At 39.0% G+C, this 21,105-nt stretch overlaps 1 protein-coding gene across 3 annotated transcripts in view; it reads left to right on the forward strand.

The window, feature by feature from the left end:
- Positions 1-12,138: 12,138 nt before the first annotated feature.
- The window catches only part of NOL4 (nucleolar protein 4), a 424,003-nt gene continuing 415,036 nt past the window's right edge, over positions 12,139-21,105 (forward strand). For all 3 annotated transcript variants that reach the window (XM_049620236.1, XM_049620230.1, XM_049620231.1), the window contains exon 1: positions 12,139-14,122. In XM_049620236.1, coding sequence (XP_049476193.1) covers positions 13,859-14,122 — 264 coding nt within the window. In that variant the 5' untranslated portion in view covers positions 12,139-13,858. The remainder of the gene's footprint in view (positions 14,123-21,105) is intronic.

Below are 21,105 nucleotides of genomic sequence, written 5' to 3' on the forward strand. Positions count from 1 at the left end.
GGATTGTTTGTTTTCTTATCGTTGAGTTTTAAGTATTTGGGATGCAAGCCCTTTATCAGATATGGGTTTTGCAAATCTTTTCTCCCAGTCTGTGGCTTGTCTTTTAAAAGTCTCTTAACAGTATTTTCATAGAGCAGAAGTCTTTTATTTTTAATGAAGTCCAAATTACATTTTTCTTTCATGGATTGTGCTTTTGTGTTATATCTAAAACCTCATTGCCAAACTGAAGCTTACAGAGATTTTTCCGTTTTCTTTTTCTAGACATTTTATAGTTTTAGGTTTTTCATAAAGTTCTATGATATATTTTGAGTTAATTTCTAAGTAAAGTGTAGATTTTGTGTCTAGGTTATTTGTGTGTGTGTGTATGAATGTCCAAGTGTTCCAGCACCATTTGTTGAAAAGAGTATCTTTTCTCCATTAAATTTCTCTTCTGTCAATATATTCTGTTGGGTGCATTTCTAGGGTCTACATTAATTGATCTATGTGTCTATTTTTTAGCCAGTACTATGCTGTCTTGATTACTGTGGTTTTACAATAAGCATTGAGATTGGGTCTTGTGTTTCCTACATCTTTTCTTTCTTATTATACTGTTGGATATTTTAGGTCTTTTGTCTTTCTATATAAATTTTACAATCAACTTGTTAATTTCTACAAAATAACTCAGAATATTATACTTTTCTGCATATAGATTATTTATATATTTTGTTACACTTATGCCTAAGTATTTCATAGATTTTTGGTGCTATTATAAATGACATTTTTAAAATTTTGAATTGAAAATGTTCATTACCACTTTATAGGAGCGCTTGGCTTTTGTATCTTTGACCTTGTATCTTGCAGTCTTATTATAATTGCTTATTTGTTCCCGGATTTTGGATTTGTAGATTACCTAAGGTTTTCAACACAGACAGTCTGCTCTCTGTGGAAAAGACAGTTTTATTTCTTCCTTCCCAATCTGTGTACTTTATATTTGTTTCATTAAAAAAATCTTTGTATTAGATAAGACTTATAATGCAATGTTGAATAGAAGTAGTGAGATAGGACATTCTTGCCTCATCCTAAAACTTAGGAGAAAAGTGTCTAATTTTTCACCATTAAGTATGATGTTAGCTTTAAGGGTTTTGTAGATGTTCTGTATCAAGCAGACAAAGTTTCATTTATTCCAAATTAGCTGAGAGATTTTATTAAAATGGGGGTTGGGTTTTGTTTTATCTGTATCAATTAACATGGTTACATGATTTTTCTTTGTTAACCTCTTGATGTGTGATGAATAACAATGATTGATTTTCTAACGTAGAACCAACCTTCCATATGTGGAGTAAGTTCCACTTGATTGTGGTGTATAATTGTTTTACATATTGTAGTATGCAACTGCTAATATTTTGTTGGGGATATTTACATCCATGTTCATGAGATATCATTGGTCTCTAGGTTTTCTTTCCAGAGATGTCATTGTCTAATTTTGACATTGATGTAGTAATGGCCTCATAAAATGAGTTAGGAATTCTTTTATCTTCTAGGTTTAAAAAATTTTTTTTAAATGTTTATTTATTTTTGAGAGATTGAGAGAGAGATTGAGGCAGAGAGAGTGACGGAGACACAGAATCCAAAACAGGCTCCAGGCTCTGAGCTGTCAGCCCCAGGGCTGGAACTCAAGGACCGGGACATCATGACCTGAGCTGAAGTCAGATGCTTAACCCACTGAACCACCCAGGTGCCCTTTTTCCCTTCTAGTTTTAAGAAGAGATTGTAGAGTTGGGATCACTTCTTCCTTAAATAGAATTCAATAGAATTTACCAGTGCAACCAGCTGGGGCTGGTGCTTTCTCTTTTGGAAAGTTATTAATTATTGATCCATTTCTTTAATACATATAAGTCTATTTAGATTATCTATTTTTCCTTGTGTAAGCTTTGGTAGTTTTTGTCTAACAAGGAATGGATCCACTTTAAGTTATCAAATGTCTGGGCATGTGGTTGTTTATAGTATTCCTTTATTATCCTTTTAATGTACATGTGATAAGTATAATGACCTCTCTTCCATATTTGAATTTGGTAACTTATGTCTTGTATTTTTCTTGGTTAATCTTCTGGAGGTTTATTGCTTTTATTCCATTTTCCAAAGAACCAGTGTTTGGTTTGTTGAATTTCTTCACTGTTTTCCTATTTGCAATTTCATTGATTTTTGCTCTAATTTTGTGTTATGTCCTTTCTTCTTGTTGTTTTTGCTTAATTTGTGATTCTTTCTTAGTTTTCTAAGGTGGAAAGTAGGTTATTGATTTTAGAATTTTCTTCTTTTCTAGTATTTGTACTTAATGCTATAAATTTCCCTCTATGCGTTGCTTTTACTGCATCCCACAAATTATGATGAGATATAATTTTATTTTCATTTAGTTTAAAAAAAACTTTAAAAATTTTTCTTGAACTCATCTGTTATTTATAAGTATTTTGTTAAATCTCCCAAATTTGGGGGTTTTCTAGCTCTCTGTTATTGATTTCTAATTCACTTCCATGTGGTTTAAATTTTTTTTAATGTTTATTTTTGAGAGAGAGAGAGAGAGAGAGAGACAGAATGCGAGTGGGTTAGGGGCAGAGAGAAAGAGAGACACAGAATCTGAAGCAGGCTCCAGGCTCTGAGCTGTCAGCACAGAGCCTGATATGGGGCTCAAACCCACGAGCTGTGAGATCATGACCTGGGCTGAAGTTGGACGTCCAACCGACTGAGCCACCCAGGCACCCCTCAAATCCATGTGGTTTGAGGACATATTTTGTATATCTCTATTCTTATAAATTTGTAAGTTTGGTTGTTTGGCCCAGAATGTGGTATACCTTGATAACTATTCCATGTGAGTTTAAGAAGAATGTGTATTCTATCTGGTGCAGTCATTATAGAAAACAGTATGAAGTTTCCTCAAAAAGTTAAAAATAGAACTACCTTGTAATCCAGCAATTTCAATACTAGGTATTTACAAAGGATATATAAATATTGACTCAAAGGGGTACATGCACCCCAATGTTTAGAGCAGCACTATCAACAATAGCTAAATTATGGAAAGAGCCCAAACATCTATCGACTGATGAATGGATAAAGAAGATGTGGTGTGTGTGTGTGTGTGTGTGTGTGTGTGTGTGTATAGATACACACACACACACACACACACACACACACACACACTATGGAATATTACCCATCAAAACGAATGAAATTTTGCCATTTGCAATGATGTGGATGGAGCTAGAGTGTATTATGTGTATTAAATATGTATTAGGTATGTATTACTTACTAAGCTTAGTAAGTCAGAGAAAGGTGAATGCCACATGATTTCATTCATATGTGGAATTTAAGAAACCAAACAGAAGAACATTGGGGGGGGGGGAATAGAGGGAGGCAAATCATGAAAGACTTTTTAAAAAATATTTTTTAATGTTTATTTTTGAGAGAGAGAGAGATAGAGAGAGAACGAGCGGGAGAAGGGCAGAGAGAGAGGGAGACACAGAATCTGAAGCAGGCTCCAGGCTCTGGGCTGTCAGCACAGAGCCCCACATGGGGGCTCGAACCCAAGATCTGTAAGATCATGACCTGAGCCCAAGTCAGACCCTTAACAGACTGAGCCACCCGGGTGCCCCAAGAGACTTTTAATTATAGAGAACAAACTGAGGGTTGCTGGAGGGGAGGAGGATGGGGGGATGGGCTAAATGGGTGATGGGTATTAAGGGAGGTACTTTTGGTGATGAGCACTGGGTGTTATAGGTAAGCGATGAATCACTAAACTCTACTCCTGAAACCAATATTACACTTAACTAACTAGAATTTAAATACAAACTAAAAAAAAAAAAAGAATAATTTGCATTCTGCTGTTGTTGAATAGTGTTCTATAAATCTCACTTAGGTCAAGTTGAGTGATAATGCTGTTCAAGCCATCTCTATCTTCACTGATTTTTTGCTTGCTTTATATACTGGCAAAGAACTGTTGAAGTCTCAACTATACCAACAGGTCTCTTCATTTCTTCTTTACAGTTCTATCAGTTTTTGCCTGACAGTTTCTGATGGTAGGTGTATGTGCATTAAGGGTTGTTATGTGTAATTGGAAAAGTGATCCCTTTATCATTACATATGCTCCCCTTTATCCCTGATTTTTATTGTTCTGAAGTTGCACTGTTCAAAGTTAACACAAATCAGCTTTTGATTATGGCAACATGTTATATTTATCTCCATTCCTTTACTATTATTCAATATGAACTCATATTTAAACCCCATCTTGTAGACAACATACAATTGGGTCTTATTTTGTAATCCATTCTGACATTCTCTGGCTTTTAATTGGCATATTTAGACCATTCACATTTAAAGTGATTATCATTGGATTAATATCTATCAGGTTTATATCTTTTCAGCATTTTTTGTGCTAATTTTTTGTGTATGTGTGTTAGTTTTTCTGTCTTTCTGGTTTTAATTAAGCATTAATTGCCTTCTTTCTTAGCATATCAATTGTACTTTAAAAAATATTGTTAGCCATTGCTCTACACAGTTTGCATGTTTATTGCTTTTTAAAAGTAAATTTCTTAATTGAAGGTTAATATATACAGGGAAAAGTGCACTAATGACAAGTTTATAAATGAATGGATTTTCACAAAATAAACCACCTGTGTAATTAGCAGAGACGTTAGGAAACAGGATGTTACCAGCATTTTTAAAAACCTCTTAGTGTCCTCTACCAGTCCCTACAACCAAAGTAACTACTATCCTGACTTCACCTACCAGAGATTAATTTTATCTGTTTCTGTATAAAATCTTTGGAAGTTTACTTTTGTTGTTACTTATGCTGGCTTTTAAAGATGATATTTGTTCTTCTTGTACTTGGCCATTTCTAATTATATGCTCATATCTGGTAGATCTTAATCTGAGATAAGCCTAGTTGCTCAAATTGTGGGTGTTTTTTCCTATGGAGAATTTATATTTACTTTTACTATGAGCTAAGTGGCAAGGCATCCTTCAAGGACCCGTTTCTGGCTTAATACAGGGGTTTTATACACAGACCCAGCACTGTTATCCTGATCAGCAGCCAGATGAGTCTTCCTGCTGCAATGTTGGTTTTTAGTTTGCTCATAAGATAATCTAGTGCCTTAGGTGTGTTGACTGCTCACTGTACCATTTTCAATAGAATCTTTTGGGGGGTATGGAGAGGGAGATGCTTTCTACACATCCTGTGAACCTAGTCATGCATTCAAACTTACCCATTATGCATTCTTGAGTTGTTTTCTTGAAGAACGTTCTCTTAGTTTCTAGTTAGCCATAGCACTAAAAGCTGAAATCCATTTTGTTCTTGAAATTCTTCTTATTGGGGCGCCTGGGTGGCTCAGTCGGTTAAGCGGCCGACTTCGGCTCAGGTCACGATCTTGCGGTCCGTGAGTTCGAGCCCCGCATCGGGCTCTGTGCTGACAGCTCAGAGCCTGGAGCCTGTTTCGGATTCTGTGTCTCCCTCTCTCTCTGCCCCTCCCCTGTTCATGCTCTGTCTCTCTCTGTCTCAAAAATAAATAAATGTTAAAAAAAAAAAAAGAAATTCTTCTTATTTATTTAGCTCGAGCTAAAAAATCACAATTCATTAATAAATGGAATTATGTCACTCCCGTGCTGGTGCTCTGCTTTTCCAGGCCAGCAGGATGACCCAAGTGGACAGTTTACATTGAATTGCCAGAGGTATTTTTGCATTTTTGACTTTTATTTCTAAACTAATATAAACTATAAAAAGAAGGTAAAAATTTGGAAACTCTAAATGACTGTGCTCCTTTTTGATCAAGAAACCTAATTAAAGAGTTTCCTAAAAACTTGGGAGATGTCCATTTTAACAGATAAAAGAAAAGAAAAATCTAGAACTTTTTTTTCTGTCTTGCTTTTTCAATGCCTATGAGATAGTCCCAGAGAAACTAAGGGTAGCTATTCCTTCGGCTTCTTCTTTCCAAAGGACAATATTTTAACATTGTTACAGCTATTTTATATATTCTGATGTTTGAACTTAGATGTCTCCCCTGTGAAAACTATTTATAGTCTGTGGTTTTAGCCAAGAAATCTTTGTGTCTTGTCACTTTTACTCTGCAAGTTAGAAAAATATCCTAGAAGGATTAATAATGTATTATAAATAAGATATAAAGGTTAGATGATGATGGTTAAGATATTAACTGGTTGACTCAACAGATATCAGAATAAAAAACTGGAAATCTGGAAAAGTATAATGGGAATTGGGCAGAAGGGATTGGAGAAGGAATTGCTCCCTCTCTCCCAAAGAGTTTTTATTTCCTATGACAGAATAACTATTCTAAAAATAATGTAGAAATTCTACAATAGTACTGTCCACTGAGTTGAAGATGAATATGTGGATTACTGTTTTAAGACATATATTTTGGAAGAAAAGACAAGCCATATGGCTAGTGGGAAATAAAGCAATATTTGGGGCCAGAAAAAATGTATTTTCTTCTCTTATACAAGGGACAGGAACACCAGACTGTTAACTTTGGGCTTTATCATAGTTATAACAGCTAGATGAAAATGTTGGGTGGATGAATGTTGAATGAATCCATATGTGGCTATCACAATGTAAGAACTGACTGCGCCATGGACTTGCTTGTACAAAGATGTTAAAGGTAGGGATTAAAGAGAAATTCAGCGAATCCATTAGGTTGTCAAATCTAATTTGTCCTTAGTGTGCACGCTTTAGTATTTATAGAAATAAACTTCTTCCCAGTGTATCATGTTTAATGATGATCATACCAGGCATAAATATCAGTCAATTTGGGGCTGAACAACAAACGTTAAATTTCTATACTTTTTTTTTCCTTTAAGTTAGAAAATGGAATAAAGATACTGATACTATAGCTTACAAATAGAAAGAAATATTTTCAGCGTCTTAGTAATGACAGCTATAAAGATCAGGACACTATTTTAACTCTCTCAAAAGCATTTCTTTTCTGGACCAAAGGACAGCTATAGCATATTAAAGATAGACTGTTTTCAAAATTATCTGGGAGAAGAGTCAATAGATGGAAGTCAACTAGTAAAATCAGACTTGCGACTCTTTTTTTTTTTTTTTTAATTTTTAGAAAATATTTATTTGTTTTTGAGACAGAGAGAGACAGACCATGAATGGGGGGGTGGGGTCAGAGAGAGAGGGAGACACGGAATCCGAAGCAGGCTCCAGGCTCCAAGCTGTCAGCACAGAGCCCGACATGGGGCTTGAACTCAGGGACCTTGAGATCATGACCTGAGCCAAAGTTGGATGCTTAACTGACTGAGCCACCCAGGGGCCCCACTTGTGACTCTTTTTATGTGGTCCCCAATTTCTCTATCCACAGGAGCTGTACATTTCTGGCTTTGTTTTTGCTTTATTTTGCAAAGTTACCATGCTATATGTTAATGAAGTTGCTGATTGAGTTGGCCATTTGCTTCCTTCACAAATTCCTGTCCCTGGAAGAGTTATTAATGGACTGTTAAGCATTTGAATACATAATGTTGTTCAGAACTTACAGGTTTCAAAGTGACAAGTCATGTCTATCACAATCTCTAGTACAGCTAAAGGGCTCAAATTCTCTTATGGACTCAACTCAAGTAACCCAAATCCCTATTCGATCCATTCAATGATAGATTTGCTCACAGGCCATGCTCAAATTTTAGATTCCTATTTTGGCCCACCTCCAGCTCCTGATCTAATCTAGAAGAGGACTAATCCAATGTTTTCTAGTTTTCCTTTTTTAAATTTTAGAGGATTTTTAAAGCCCCATCAATTTTGGAACTCACTAACAATTTGGGAAGAGTCAAGGATTGATCCAATGGCTTTGCTATATTTCTCAGATTTTCCCATTATGTGTTGTAGCAAAAGAAGCCAATTTCTGCTGTTCAGTACCTGACATTCTATTTTAGCCATGGAGTATTAGTTTATAAAAAATCAATATCTAAAGATGAAGGTGTTTCCTTTTAGGGGATGGAGGAGTGTGGGTAGAGGTGATGTCATTCATTCTTATGGCTTTAAAATCCCTGTATTTATATCTTCAGCCCAGACTTTTCTCTGTAGTTCAAGCTTCTATATTCAAATGCCTACATGAACAACTCTCCTGGTATTTCAAATTTAACTTCTCTGAAATTAAATTCTTTCTTCCTGCCTCTCTACATCAACCTACTTCTGCTCCTACCTCAGCCTCCAACTCCAATCTGTTCCTCCTCAAACACCCCTCTCTAAGTCAATGGCCTCACAAGCCGTACTACAAAAGCCAGAAGCCATATGGTCATCCTTGACTCAGTCTTTTCCCTCACCTGCCACATGCAATCCCTCAGCGAGCCCTATCTTTAAAACCTATCTGCCACCCATCACGTCTACCTCAACTGCTACCTTCCTAATCTATCGCAGTGATACCTCACCGAAGCCACTGGAACTACTGCAAGTTTCCTAACTGGTCTTCTTGCTTCCACACTTGCTCTCTTCCAATCCATTCTCCTTCCGTTTGGCCAGAGAAACATACACATGCCTATCACATCACATAATTCTCCTGCTTTAAATCCTTTATTATAAATTTTCTGCTGGATCAATAATATAATGCAAACCCTTTATCCTGGCAAGCACTGTCCCACAAGATCTGGCCACAGAAGACTACTCAGACCTTCATTCACCTATTTTCCCTCCCAAACTCAGTAAGCTCCAGTTGCATTGGCCTTCTTTCTATTCCTCGAATGTGCCACTAACTCTTGCGGTAGGACTTCTGCGCTGTGCCTATAGTTCCCCTTCCTGGCTCTTCAGATGGTTGCTTCCTTTGTATCCTTCAGGTCTCAGGATAAACATCACCTACTCAGAGATCTTCCCTGAGTTACCAGGTCCCTCCACTCTGCCATTGTTTTCTATGACAGCACTATTTCCCCCCCTCCTGGCATTCACCTCAAGTGCTATTTACTTCCTTATTTTCTGTTTTCCTGAGAAAAATTTAAGTCCCATTAGATGGGTACAATGCATATAAACATGCCTTGTTGGCTGCTTGAAACTTAAAGCCTATCAGAGTAATTGGTGCTCAGTAAATATTTGTTGAATAAAAGCATAATTATGTGATGAAGTTTCTTTTACTCTTTGAACACAGGTTACAGGTTATATGTTGTTTGGATTATAACATTTTGCTAATGAATATGTGGTGTTGCATAAACATTTGTGATTGATATTAAAATATAAGATTTTCCAGATTTTTATGTTATTTTTAAATGTTTTTATTTTTGAGAGAGAGAGGGATTTTGAGTGCATGCGTGTGTGTGTGTGCACGTGTGTGGGGAAGGGGCAGAGAGAGACAGGGAGGCAGAGGAAATGAAGCGGGCTCTCCAACTCAGAACAGTGAGACCATGATCTGAGCTGAAGTCGGACACTTAACTGAGCCACCCAGGTACTCTGTTGTTGTTTTTTTTAGGTTTATTTATTTATTTTGAGAGAGAGAGAGAGAGCGAGAGCAGGAGCAGGGGAGGGGCAGATCCATATTTTTAAAAATGTCATACACAAACTGACCCTGAAGTTGGAAGAAATTTTTCTTTCATAACAAAATCATGTTTATCGTAGGTCAAAATTTGGATAATTTGGACTATCTTTAATGAAAATATTTTCTGATAAAATGCTTTCTGATTTTCTCTCCCTATAAATAGCAGACAGGACCCTGAGCAGGGATTAGGAACTGGTGTTCAGATATGGGGGTGAAAAGTCTCTTTTTGGAGAGATATGCTCTGTAGAGAGGCAAATCTGAATAATGTATCTTGGGGAAATGCCAAATTAAATTCCAAGCAGCCTGTCAGCTGAATCATATAGCTGAAAGAAAGGGTCAATATGACCCTCCAGGTGGAGCTAGGAAGACTCGGTTCTAGAAAAGCAAAAAGGAGAGAAATGAGTCTAGAGTGAGTCGCTGAAGCGCATTTTAGATTTTTCAGGTGCGTGTGCCCTTAAGTAGGAAAGATATGGTAAAAAAAAAAAAGTTGATTTAGATCGTACAATTAATAAAGAGTATAAGTATAGAACAGAGCACGCTTTAGTTTTCACTGGAGGCATGAGAATCTTCATGGCTCTGAGAAGCTTGGCCCTAAAAGTCCTAGGACTCTAGGACTTCTTTAGCCCAGTGTGAATATTCTTTCCATAGTGATTTACTTTTTCCTTCTAAAAAAAATGCACCTTCTATAATTGTTTAATCTTTGTGTGTTTTTTTCTTTCTTATTTATTTTATTTTTTGCTTTTATACCAAATCTAGCTAACACAGCTGGGTGTTGGTGACATATTTGCTTGTATACTATGAATTCTTTATATCTATAGTGTTTTATTTTCCATACATTAGAATGCCAAGTATAATCATAAATATAATGAACGCAGTGAATCGTAAGACCTTGGTATCTCATTAAGTGGGAACCAAACACTACCCAGCAAAAGCCAACAGGAATGGCTAAGGATTGTGCTTCCTGCTTATTTCTTCCTTTCCTCTCTTTCCCTTCCCTTTATTAACTCAGTATATATTTACTAAGCATTTACTATGTGCATTGTTCATTGTGGTGGAGTTACTCAGAACACCAGAAAATCTAAACTCTCAAGGGTTTCCCAATCAAGATTCTATTTGAACAAACATACTCATGTGAAACTATGTTGTATAAGGAGTGGTATAGCTCATATGATCTAAAACAAGGTTTTCCACACTATAGGTTGCCAAACATCCTTTGCTGCTTTATAAATTTATTGGGTTAGGACCGTTTATTGAGTTACTACTATTACCAAAGAGTAGTAATATTAGTAGTAATACTAATGATAATAATAATAATAGGAGAAAATGGGGTAGATATCAGTGTGTATTCCATGCAGTAAAATATATTTTTTCATAACATTTTTGGAGGACAGCTGTATGAAGTGTAACGTATATGCCTTACTATGAGACAAGGTTAAAAAAATGGTTGAAAGACACTTCTGCAGAGGAGCATAGAGAGACAGACTGTTTTAAATTGAGTAGTCAAGGAAAGAAGTCATCTTTATAGTTCTGAAAGTACTTGAATGAGGCTTAGAGGAGAAGAGGTGACTTTTTCAGATGAAAGAGCTACTAAAAAGAATTCTGAAATTGTGAATTAAGTTTTAACCATAAGAAAAAGTGAACTCTATAGAACCAGCTTACTCTTGAATGAATGACCACCCCAGGATCAACTATACTTCCAGAATCTTCTAGGAAACATTTTACTAACATACAACGCAATCTAGATCTCCCAACTTGGAATTACCCTCTATCTCTGATGCCACTAGATAAACTTTTAATAGTGTTCCTGTGAGGTATATCACTTATGAGAGTGATTCAAATATGCTTCTGATTGCTTAGTCCACATATCTATTTAAGATACTAAAAAAATTTTTTAAATGTGAAAGGCCTAAAGATAAATACCTAATTTAAAGTGTTTTTTCCTTCCTGCCACCCCCCCCCCCCCCCATATTAGATCCACTTGTCACTTGTATTAGTGGACTCTGAGCTCTACTGGTCTAGTATTTACTGGGCAAAAATTCAAGGACTCAGGACAACGGATTTGTTTTAGCATTTTTTAAAATACAAAATAAAGAAATAAAAAGAATAAAAGCAGTCAGGGTGGCCTCTGGAGAAGGGTAGCTGTTGTTGCAGGAATCTTGCAAGTTAATGAGAATTCACCCGGGACTCAAGAGCGACAGAGAGGGGAGAAAGGAGGAGATGGGGCGGGGAGGGGGGGGGGGAATAAAAACTCTTCCTTTGCAGCTGGCCCTCTCCCTCATTTGTTGCTCCAATAAGCAGTAATTAGGTCCTGAGCTAATGGTGTCAGCTGATCTGCTGTTTTTAGGCTAGACCCAGAGGAATCTCCATGGAAACCCTGCTGGAGTCGTCCCCCCACCTGGATGCTGAGTGCTCCTTTCCGCCACCTGGCTGCCGCCGCGCCGGCTGCTACCTCCTCCTGCCTCTAACCTGCAGCCTGCAGCATGCGCACTGCCCCCGGGATCCCTAAATGGGACAATTCTGCCCGTGACGTCAGCGCCCAGCCGTCTCCACAGAAACTTTTGTCCCATTGGCCAATCAGAGAGCTTGGAAGAGGCCAGGGAGGGGGGGGGGGGGTGGGAGGAGAGGGGAGTGGGAGGGGTAGGGGTGAGGGGAGAGGCGAGAGGTTTAGTGTGTGGAGCTGCTCGCGCTCCGCCCGGGCTGTCAGTCCCGGCTCCAGCCGCCGCGAGACCTTCCCGGAGACGCGCGCACACACAGCGCACCCCCTCCACCCCCCCCGCACACCGCACACCCTCGCTCCCTTGCTCACACACACGCACGCACTCAGCCTGGCCGAGCAGGAGCCACTGACCATTTTGCAAGTGCCGGGACCAGCTGCGGCGCAGTGGGTACAAACACTCAGCGTTCCCATTCGGGGCTTTCGTCTGGGAGACGACGACAAGGGGCGAAGGTGGGCTAGGACGCGGACCAGGCGCGGGGCACTGGTCGGGCCGCCTTCCGGGCAGAGCCGCCTCCCGGGACGGGCGCGGGCCTCCGCAGAGAGTAGAATAAAGAGGAGCGGCCGCAATCGCACGCAGCGCGAGGAGGATGGGAACTCCCCTATTTCCAGCTCTGTAACCAACGGGTGGAAATCCTGAATGGAGAAGCCGCCGATTTCATTTGCTTGAGAAAATCGTCCAGAGGAACTCATATTTGGCTACTCTGAGCAGTGGAGGGGTGTCCATGACGTGGCAGGGGGAAAATAGACATACGAAACCTCCTGTGTGAACTGCAAACTGTAACCAAGCAAGGGGAAAATAATTTCTCTGTATATTTTAATTTCATGCAAAGGGTTGTAAGCATCTGTATTATAAACTTACTTCTATGCCTTGTACCAAGTCCAGCAGAAACCAGAGGAGTCCTGTCTGGGGACCCCGTCATTATCCGGGAGACCCGCCGCCCGCGGCCTGCCTTCGTTTACCCACATCCCCCTGGAGCGGCTATCTGTTTGGGGTATCACAGCCTTTCCTATAAAACTATGGCCAAATATCCACGAATGTTTTGTTAATTCTGGGACTTAACTCCTGGAACCTACCTGCAGGATTGGAATTTAGCCTAAATGCATATGAAGAAATGACATTTTAAACCATTAAAAAAAAATACCTTAATAATTTCCTGTGTAGCAGGATTTGATAGGCTTAACAACATGACAGGTAAGAACTTTCTCTCTTTCTAGTCCCTTAACGCCCCACGCAGGGAAGGTCGAAGCGTAACGGGACCCTGGAGGAAGGAGAGCCCGGGGACCCGGGTGCCCTTCGGGGCTCACAGGCGCTCGGCCGGGCGGCTGCTTTCGAGAGAAGCTCAGCCCTCGCTCCTGCACGGTGGGGCCAGCGGCCAGGGAAGCTTCTGGGGCGCGCGCTGGGAGGCGGCGCGGCGCTCCACCTGCCTTGCCCCGGACACAGCCCCGGGGTGAAGCGTCCAGGGACCACCCCAAGTCAATATTGGGATTTTTAATAAACCAAGGAATGGGATTTTAATTATTTAAAACCCAGCTCCTCTGGGCCAGATGCTGTTGGGATGGTCCTAATCACACAATATTAAAGAGACCCATCACTAAGAGGACGAGAAAAGCGTCCGAGACCAGCGTCCGAGACATCCGTTGCAATTACGAATGAACCAGAGACTTGGTAGCACGGGGCATTGATTGCTGGTGCCCAACCGGACCCTCCTCCCCTCTCCCCGTTCCTCCCCCCACCCGAGGCAGGCTCCGGCGGCGGCCGGGACCTCGCGTCCCTACATCGTGGCCGTGGCCGCATTTTTCATGAGCCCGGGGTGAACAGGTGCGAAGTGCGCTGGGAGCATCCAGCCAACGGCCGGGAACCGGGAACATGGAGAGCGAGCGCGACATGTACCGCCAGTTCCAGGACTGGTGCCTCAGGACTTACGGGGACTCAGGCAAGACCAAGACGGTGACCCGTAAGAAATACGAGCGGATCGTCCAGCTCCTCAACGGCTCCGAGTCGAGCTCCACGGACAACGCCAAATTTAAATTCTGGGTCAAATCGAAGGGCTTCCAGCTGGGCCAGCCGGACGAGGTCCGCGGGGGCGGCGGCTGCGCCAAGCAAGTGCTTTACGTGCCGGTCAAGACCACGGTGAGTGACTCCCCTTCCTCTGTTATTTGTCTGCGGGAGCAGCCGGCGGGGAGGGGAGAGAGAGGGGGGAGAAAGGGGGAGCCGTGAGCCACCGTTGGCTCGTGTGCCCCCCACCTTTCTCAACCCCCCTCCCCAAGTCGTCCCCACTCGCATGAGCCAGGCGCGTTTCCCCCACGGTGGAGTCTTTGTGGTCCTTTATTTTAAAGCGGCAGCGCACCACCAGAGCTCGCCGCCCTCCTCGCCTCCCAGGCTTCTGAACCCGCTCCTGGAGCTTCCATCCCCGGGTCGGGCGGCCTCCAGCGTCCTCGGGTCGGGCCATTGTCCCGTGTCCTTCGCTGGGCGCCTGGCGCGTGTCCCGCTTTTGCCACCAAGCATAAAGGCCACGCTGGAACCCCAGACGCACGCTCTGATAATAGACGATTCTGATCGATCGTCTACAGTGTCTCCTAACTGGCACAAAGCCCGATTGTGGCGCTGGTCAGAGATGTGGGGTTCCCCCCTCCCCCGCCCCCCGACACTATCCGGTTTTATTGTTAGACCGCCGCCCGGGAGACTCAAGGTTATCCGATCGCCTAGAGCACTCCCAGAGATCTTGCCACGACTATTTAGATTGTGGATGAGGTCCGGGAGATTCCTCCTCCCCGCCCCCCATTCCCTTCCTCACTTCCCCCTTTCACAAATAAAGCCGCCGCTACATGATGAACAACAAAGAGACATGGGTTTGGGCGCAATCAAATGGTATATGTTTTTTCTCCTCATTCTGGGATAGCTCTAGTCTCAGGGCCACAAAGCTCTAAGCCCAGGCGCAGCAAGGTGCTGGGCACTGAGAGCCTGGTGTACAGGGCAGAAGGCTGTGAGGCTGGCGAGCGGCAGCAGCGTCGATTGCCTTTTTAAGAAGATGGGAACTGTGGGCTACAAGTAGGATTGCAGATCAGATCCATAAGACCTCTTTCTCCGTCATGGAACGGTGGGTACTCGCCTGGAGTAGGGGTGGGGGAGGGTATCTGGCATCCTTTGCATTTTTGCCTGGCTTTGGGGTTTCTTGAGCATTTGCTCCTGTTCCACCCGCTCCCCCACCCCCCATACTGGCAACCCTTTCCCGTGCAGTGTTCCTGGAGGATGCTAGAAAGGAGATGTCTTGCAAGCTATTCTTCTGTCTCAAACGGAGGTATATGCAATTGGAAATCTGTGCATGGAAGGTTTTTCAGAGGATTATTTGGAGCGCTCTTTTAGGTTTGGAAAACCAGTTAGTGGTTTTCTGACATTCGTTAGGGGTAGTTTGAAGGAAGTGTGTTTGTTTTGGAATGTATGTGGAAAACGGGAAACGGAAATAAAGGTGAAACAGAAACACACATGAAAGTTCTGTTTTTTGTCCAAAAAGTACTGTTGTTGGAATTTTCTGGGAGGTAGATCTACAAATACAGCCTTCTCTTTGAACGTGGCATTGCTAAAGACAATGGTGAGATTACTGTCTTGCTTTACTAAATAATGAGAACTAGCTGGGTCTGGATTAGAACTGAGGTTTATTTACATCTGGATGAGCAGAAGTCTGTTGTAGAGAATTAAGTGCTTTGATTCATTTGTATCAGGAGTAACTTAACCTGATTTTTAAAAATAACTTATTGTTAGACAAAGTAAATTAGAATTCAAAACATAAGAATGTATTCTCCTTTAGGGGAACACTGGGCTAATTGAATAAATAAAATAATTAAAGTATATTTACCTAAATATTTAATAATATTCTATATGTTTTTCGTAACAATTGCTAGCTGGGAGGTTTGTTTTTCATTCCTTTTACATTAAAGTCAGGTTCCTGCATTTACCTGTCAGATAGTTTCCACCCTGTATGAATTGGTCCAATTTATACTTTGGGTATATCCACTATATGTATAAACAGATGTGCCCTTTGAAAACATTAACAAAAAATTGTAAATAACACAAATTGTGTAATGGCTGTAGAGGCAGTAAGATAAATATGGATGCCAGTAATTCAAATCAGAATTCACATGTTCAGATACCGATATTTTCATTCAAAAATTTTTGCAGAGTTGATAAAGAATTATTGCTAAGACATCTAACAGAAAAACAACTTCAGGGTGAATACTAAAGTAACACATATTTCTCTTTTCAGTAAAGATTTCATATATTTATGGGAGAAAATGTAATTCATCAGGTGATATTCTTAGATAGTGGTTTCCATGTAGTAGTATTTAAGGGCTTTGCTCTTCATTCAAGCCTGTTTTGAAATGTTGAAGAGGTTTTTAATTCATGAACTCTTCTGTTGCTCTTTATGAAAATTTTATGCTGCTCCTCTCATAGAATTATAGGCTCCGCCTTCCCTGAAAGACAGCCAATCATCATTTCAACAAGTTAAAAAATAAATAAAAGGTTCCCCTTTTATCATGTGTTTCTCCGCATCTCAAATTATTTCTTCCTTAAGAATGAGTTTTTCCTTGTAGTAGCGGGAGTACAATCACCAGAAAGACAAAAAAAAATATTTTAAAGTCAAAGGCATATCTTGGCTGAAATAAAGTACTGTTTTTGGTATTTGCAAGTAGACGGAAGAATCATTCTAGCTGTTTGAGGTTTGAGGGTTTGCGGCTAGCTTTGCTGTCAGCAAGAGAGATTTGCGCCTGATGTTGCAGTAACCCACTGCTGCTGGTAATTAGACATCATTACTACCTTGAAAAGGGACAGACAGAAGGGAAGAGGACAGGCTGGGGCTAATTAACTGCTTGTGTTTAATGAAAGAAAGGGGGACTGATCGAAACTGGGAGGTCTACCAGAACAGAGTAGACACAGCACATAGACTTAATAGAAACAGGACTAGCTTTCAGTCTGAAAGAAGCTTGTTTCTACCTCTTTTCTTAAACGAATAGCTGTAGCTTTGCAAATACTCTTTCCCCTAAAATCTAAATTTAATTGATGACAAAATCAAGCAAGTGACAACAGACTTCAAATGAAAATGTAGGATACTAGAAAGATAAACATGCCCTTTAATATTTGTCCTGGCCATGCCCAAAGCTGAGGGGGGCATATCTATCACTGTTTAGATTACTCTGTGGCTGAGGAGATACTGTGTGGTCGCCAAGCAACAACATCCTGCAACTCAGCCATTTTAGGTCTGGAGGAGGATCTGCGTGTGTGCCTGCATGCACGTGCACACACGTGTATATGCGCGCACGTGCAGTTTGTTGAGCATTGCATCTAAGTTTTGTTCACACCACCGCCATTATTTTTATGTGTTCTTTCATTAAAGATATCATACATTTAAATGAGTGAAGTGAATAACTTAAAACAGTTCTGAAAAAAAATATGGCAAAGGTATGATGTTGACTATAAAATATGTTTCATCAGTGATCATTTTAAATTAGTGTTACTTTGGTTATTCTGTTTTACATTTTTGGTAGTTTCAGTTTAGTTTGTTTTTAGAAGCTTTCCATCCTGGTTGACATTTTGGTTTTGGCCACAATTAGTTGAAACATCAACTTGTAATTCAAACTACCAAAACACATTATAGATACCACTTGGTAGTATGAAAGATAAACTTAGGAAATAACCAGAAAATTCATTATTTTTCTATTCGTATTGGATGAATGCATTATTGTGTATTTTTTAAAGGCCCGCCACATTGTTTAAAACAGGCAATTTGGCAAACTCACAATTTTATTTGTTTTTCTGTCTTAAGCAAACAAAGCAATGAATATCCAATTATGTGAGTATGTAGGATATGTATATGTATATGTAGGAATGGACACTTAGGTCCAATTTTTGCCTTCTGTGTATGTAGTCCACTAGGGAACATAAAATGAATTTTCATCCAGAAAGAAAAATGTATTATCTTTAGTTATGTCATTTAAAAATGATGATGTATTCAGTTCTGCAATCTGTAGACTCAGATTTCATTTTGTTCTTACTGTGTATACTAATTGATTAGTACATAGTGATTAGAATGAATATTCATGGACTGGTTTATGAATAGTTACTGCTTTCTTAGTTCTCTGTGGTTTTGGTTACAAATTCTCTATGCTTTATCAAGAGTGAAGGAAATAATTCCTCATAAGGAGTTCATATACATTGCTATCAGGCCTAACTTCACTCGTGAGGCACACATGCATATTAGGCCTTGATCTGAAATTTTCTACAGAAATTCCAGAAAACAAAACTGAATGCTAGCCACACATTAGGATACTTTATATCTCTGACACAGACAAATCATAATAATAGTAATTAAGATATAAACAAAGTTTTGCTTATCTCCTATACTTTCAAGACAGGCATTGCTGTTGATAACCAATGCATTTTTCTCTATATTCCGGTATTTTGGAGAACTCTATAGCAGAGGTCTTTGGGGGTCAGATAGATTCCAAGTACGAGTCTAAGCAATGTGGCTTATAAGCTGACTTTAGAGGTTCCTTGAGAATTGTGAGGAATAACTCATCTACATCAAAACGCTAGCACAGTGCCAGTTAAGGCTGTCAAGAATAGTGGGTATACCCTTATAAGAGGCCAATTTGGCATGTGTATTTAGGGACAAGGGCTTGTAGAGATAATTCCCTTGAATTTATGGAGGAAATCAGACTCTGTTAATATATGAAGACTATCCCACACATATTTCCTAAAATACCAGTTCTTGACTTTTCCATTGGTTCTTCCTTGTCTTGTTAGTAAGTATAGTGGGCGGGGGAAGAGGGGCAACACTCAGCACTCATTTATTTTCCCTCAATAACCCTCCTAACCAGCTGAGATTCTACTTCTCAAGATTTTACACTCTAGACTTCATGCATAGTATAGAGGAAAGATGAAGAAGCAAATACAGGGATATGGCAGAACTTCTGAGAATTTCAATCTCCTGTCAAGACTACAAAGACCTTTCACTTATATCTGTTGTATTTATACAACACTTTATTTATACAACATAAAATGAATCTGCTGTGTTTTAGATTACATTCATTTTTGATAGTTCTGGGATAATAAGATAAACGTCATGAACAGCAATAGATGGCAGGAAACATGGCATAGTGGGCAGGGTATAGATTTTAGAGCAAGATTTAAATCCCGATTCAACATTTATGATAGCTGCAAGTAAGCAGAAGTTTCTTGACTAAAGACACTGTTTCCTCTTTGTAAATGCCACTAATAATACTTGTCTAACTACTTTTGGGTAAGAGTTAATAATAATTCATAAGCATATAGCATATGTAGTATCTGTCTGGCACATAGTAAATGCTAAAAAAAACCCCAAAAAACAGAAGCTCTTCTAAGTATTACCAAGAAAGCAAGGACACCATGATGTAATTATAATTAGGTATATGTTATAAACTCAAAATTACACTGCCACGAGGAGTTAAAATACATCTGTATGAATGTATATTTATTCAGATATTTATTTTTAAAAAAATAAAAATGACTTTATTTTGTAAAAGTGATACATTTTCAATATTTAAAAAAACCTAAGTGAAAAGGAAAGAAATTTTAAGTCACATTAAATCCCTCCATTCAGATTTAACCACCATTAGCTAATTATGAGCATCATTATAGATGTCTGTCTAAACATATATACCAAAAGAAGATTAGATATAGTGATTAATTGATACACTGATTGATATGGACACGCAGAAATAATTTTCCAAAACTGGGGTGATAATTGTATGCTAATTTAAGTAAGAGGCATAAAACATCAAAATGTAACAAAGAAAAATAAAAACATAAAATTAAAAAAGTTGCTAATTAATAAATGCTTCTCAGAGGTGTTTTTCCTGAAGTTAATAGAAAACATTAAGAGATTGAATTCCATTCATTGTTTTTAACAACAGATTTCAATTTCATTCTTATTGACTTTCTCCAATGGTAGGTGAAGAGTGAGCCTATTTCACTGTTCTTCTGTTTTGTTACATTTATTATATTGCCTGTATTTATTACATCTAATGTTATATTTATTGTAATTATATATTGTATTGTGTTATGTTCATTATATCATATAATATACTATATTTGGTTTTATTGTTAAGGTTTTGTTATAGTATATAATTTGGTTCTCACAATTGTTTTTCCTTTGGTATATTTAAATACTTATTTATTCTTTTACCTTTTTTTTTTCTGAATTCTTTGATTGGATTCATCACTTGGTTGGCTACAATTCCTGGTCATTTTTCTTTTTCTAAGGAAAGGAATATGTGTTCTATTCTTTGAGGTTTGTATGCAATTAAAAATATTTGCCTTTTGCCTTTGTAACTAAAGAACAACTTGACTAGGTGTGATTTCTTTATTTTACTTTTACCACCAGAACATTGTTGATAATGTGTTTGTTATGTAAAATCCTAAGGCAAACCTATTTTTCCAAATTTCATGGATTGTTTACTTCTTTATCCTTGAAATCAAATAATTTAACTGGGATATGTTTTGAATACCTTTTTTCACTGAGTAATTACATTCATGTCCATGACTTCAGTTACATTTGTTTTGGTGACTTAATGCATTATCTTCTGAGGTTCAGATCTGAATTTTCACGATTTCTACTGGTTGTTTCTGCCAGGATATCCCAAAGCACCTCAAACTGAACATAACCCCAAATGACTTTTTCTTCTCTCCATTCCTTCATCCTAGGTCTTCCAAGCTGATACCTTTTTTCTTTTGTATTATCATTTTTAATAATTATGCTGAAATATATCCTATTATTCGACTGAATCCAGCTGAGCATTAAAATAGTTAACCAAATGACATATTTGGTTCCCAGAATAAATGACAGTTCATAAATCATTCATTGTAATTTCAGGGTGGCAAATAGAAATTAAAATGATTTGAAGCCATGCCATAATTTGAAAGACTTAGAAAAAGTTATTAGCACTGTACATTGGAAGAGGAACAGAAAAAAATGGTAAATTCAATACAATTTTATAATTTCCCTAAGCCAATACAGTAAAGTTTTACGAAAAAGAAGCATTTACTATTTTGCCTTTCTATTTTATAACTGAGTATAGCAT

Source organism: Panthera uncia (genome assembly GCF_023721935.1).
Source record: "Panthera uncia isolate 11264 chromosome D3 unlocalized genomic scaffold, Puncia_PCG_1.0 HiC_scaffold_8, whole genome shotgun sequence".
NCBI classification, from domain to species: Eukaryota; Metazoa; Chordata; class Mammalia; order Carnivora; family Felidae; genus Panthera; species Panthera uncia.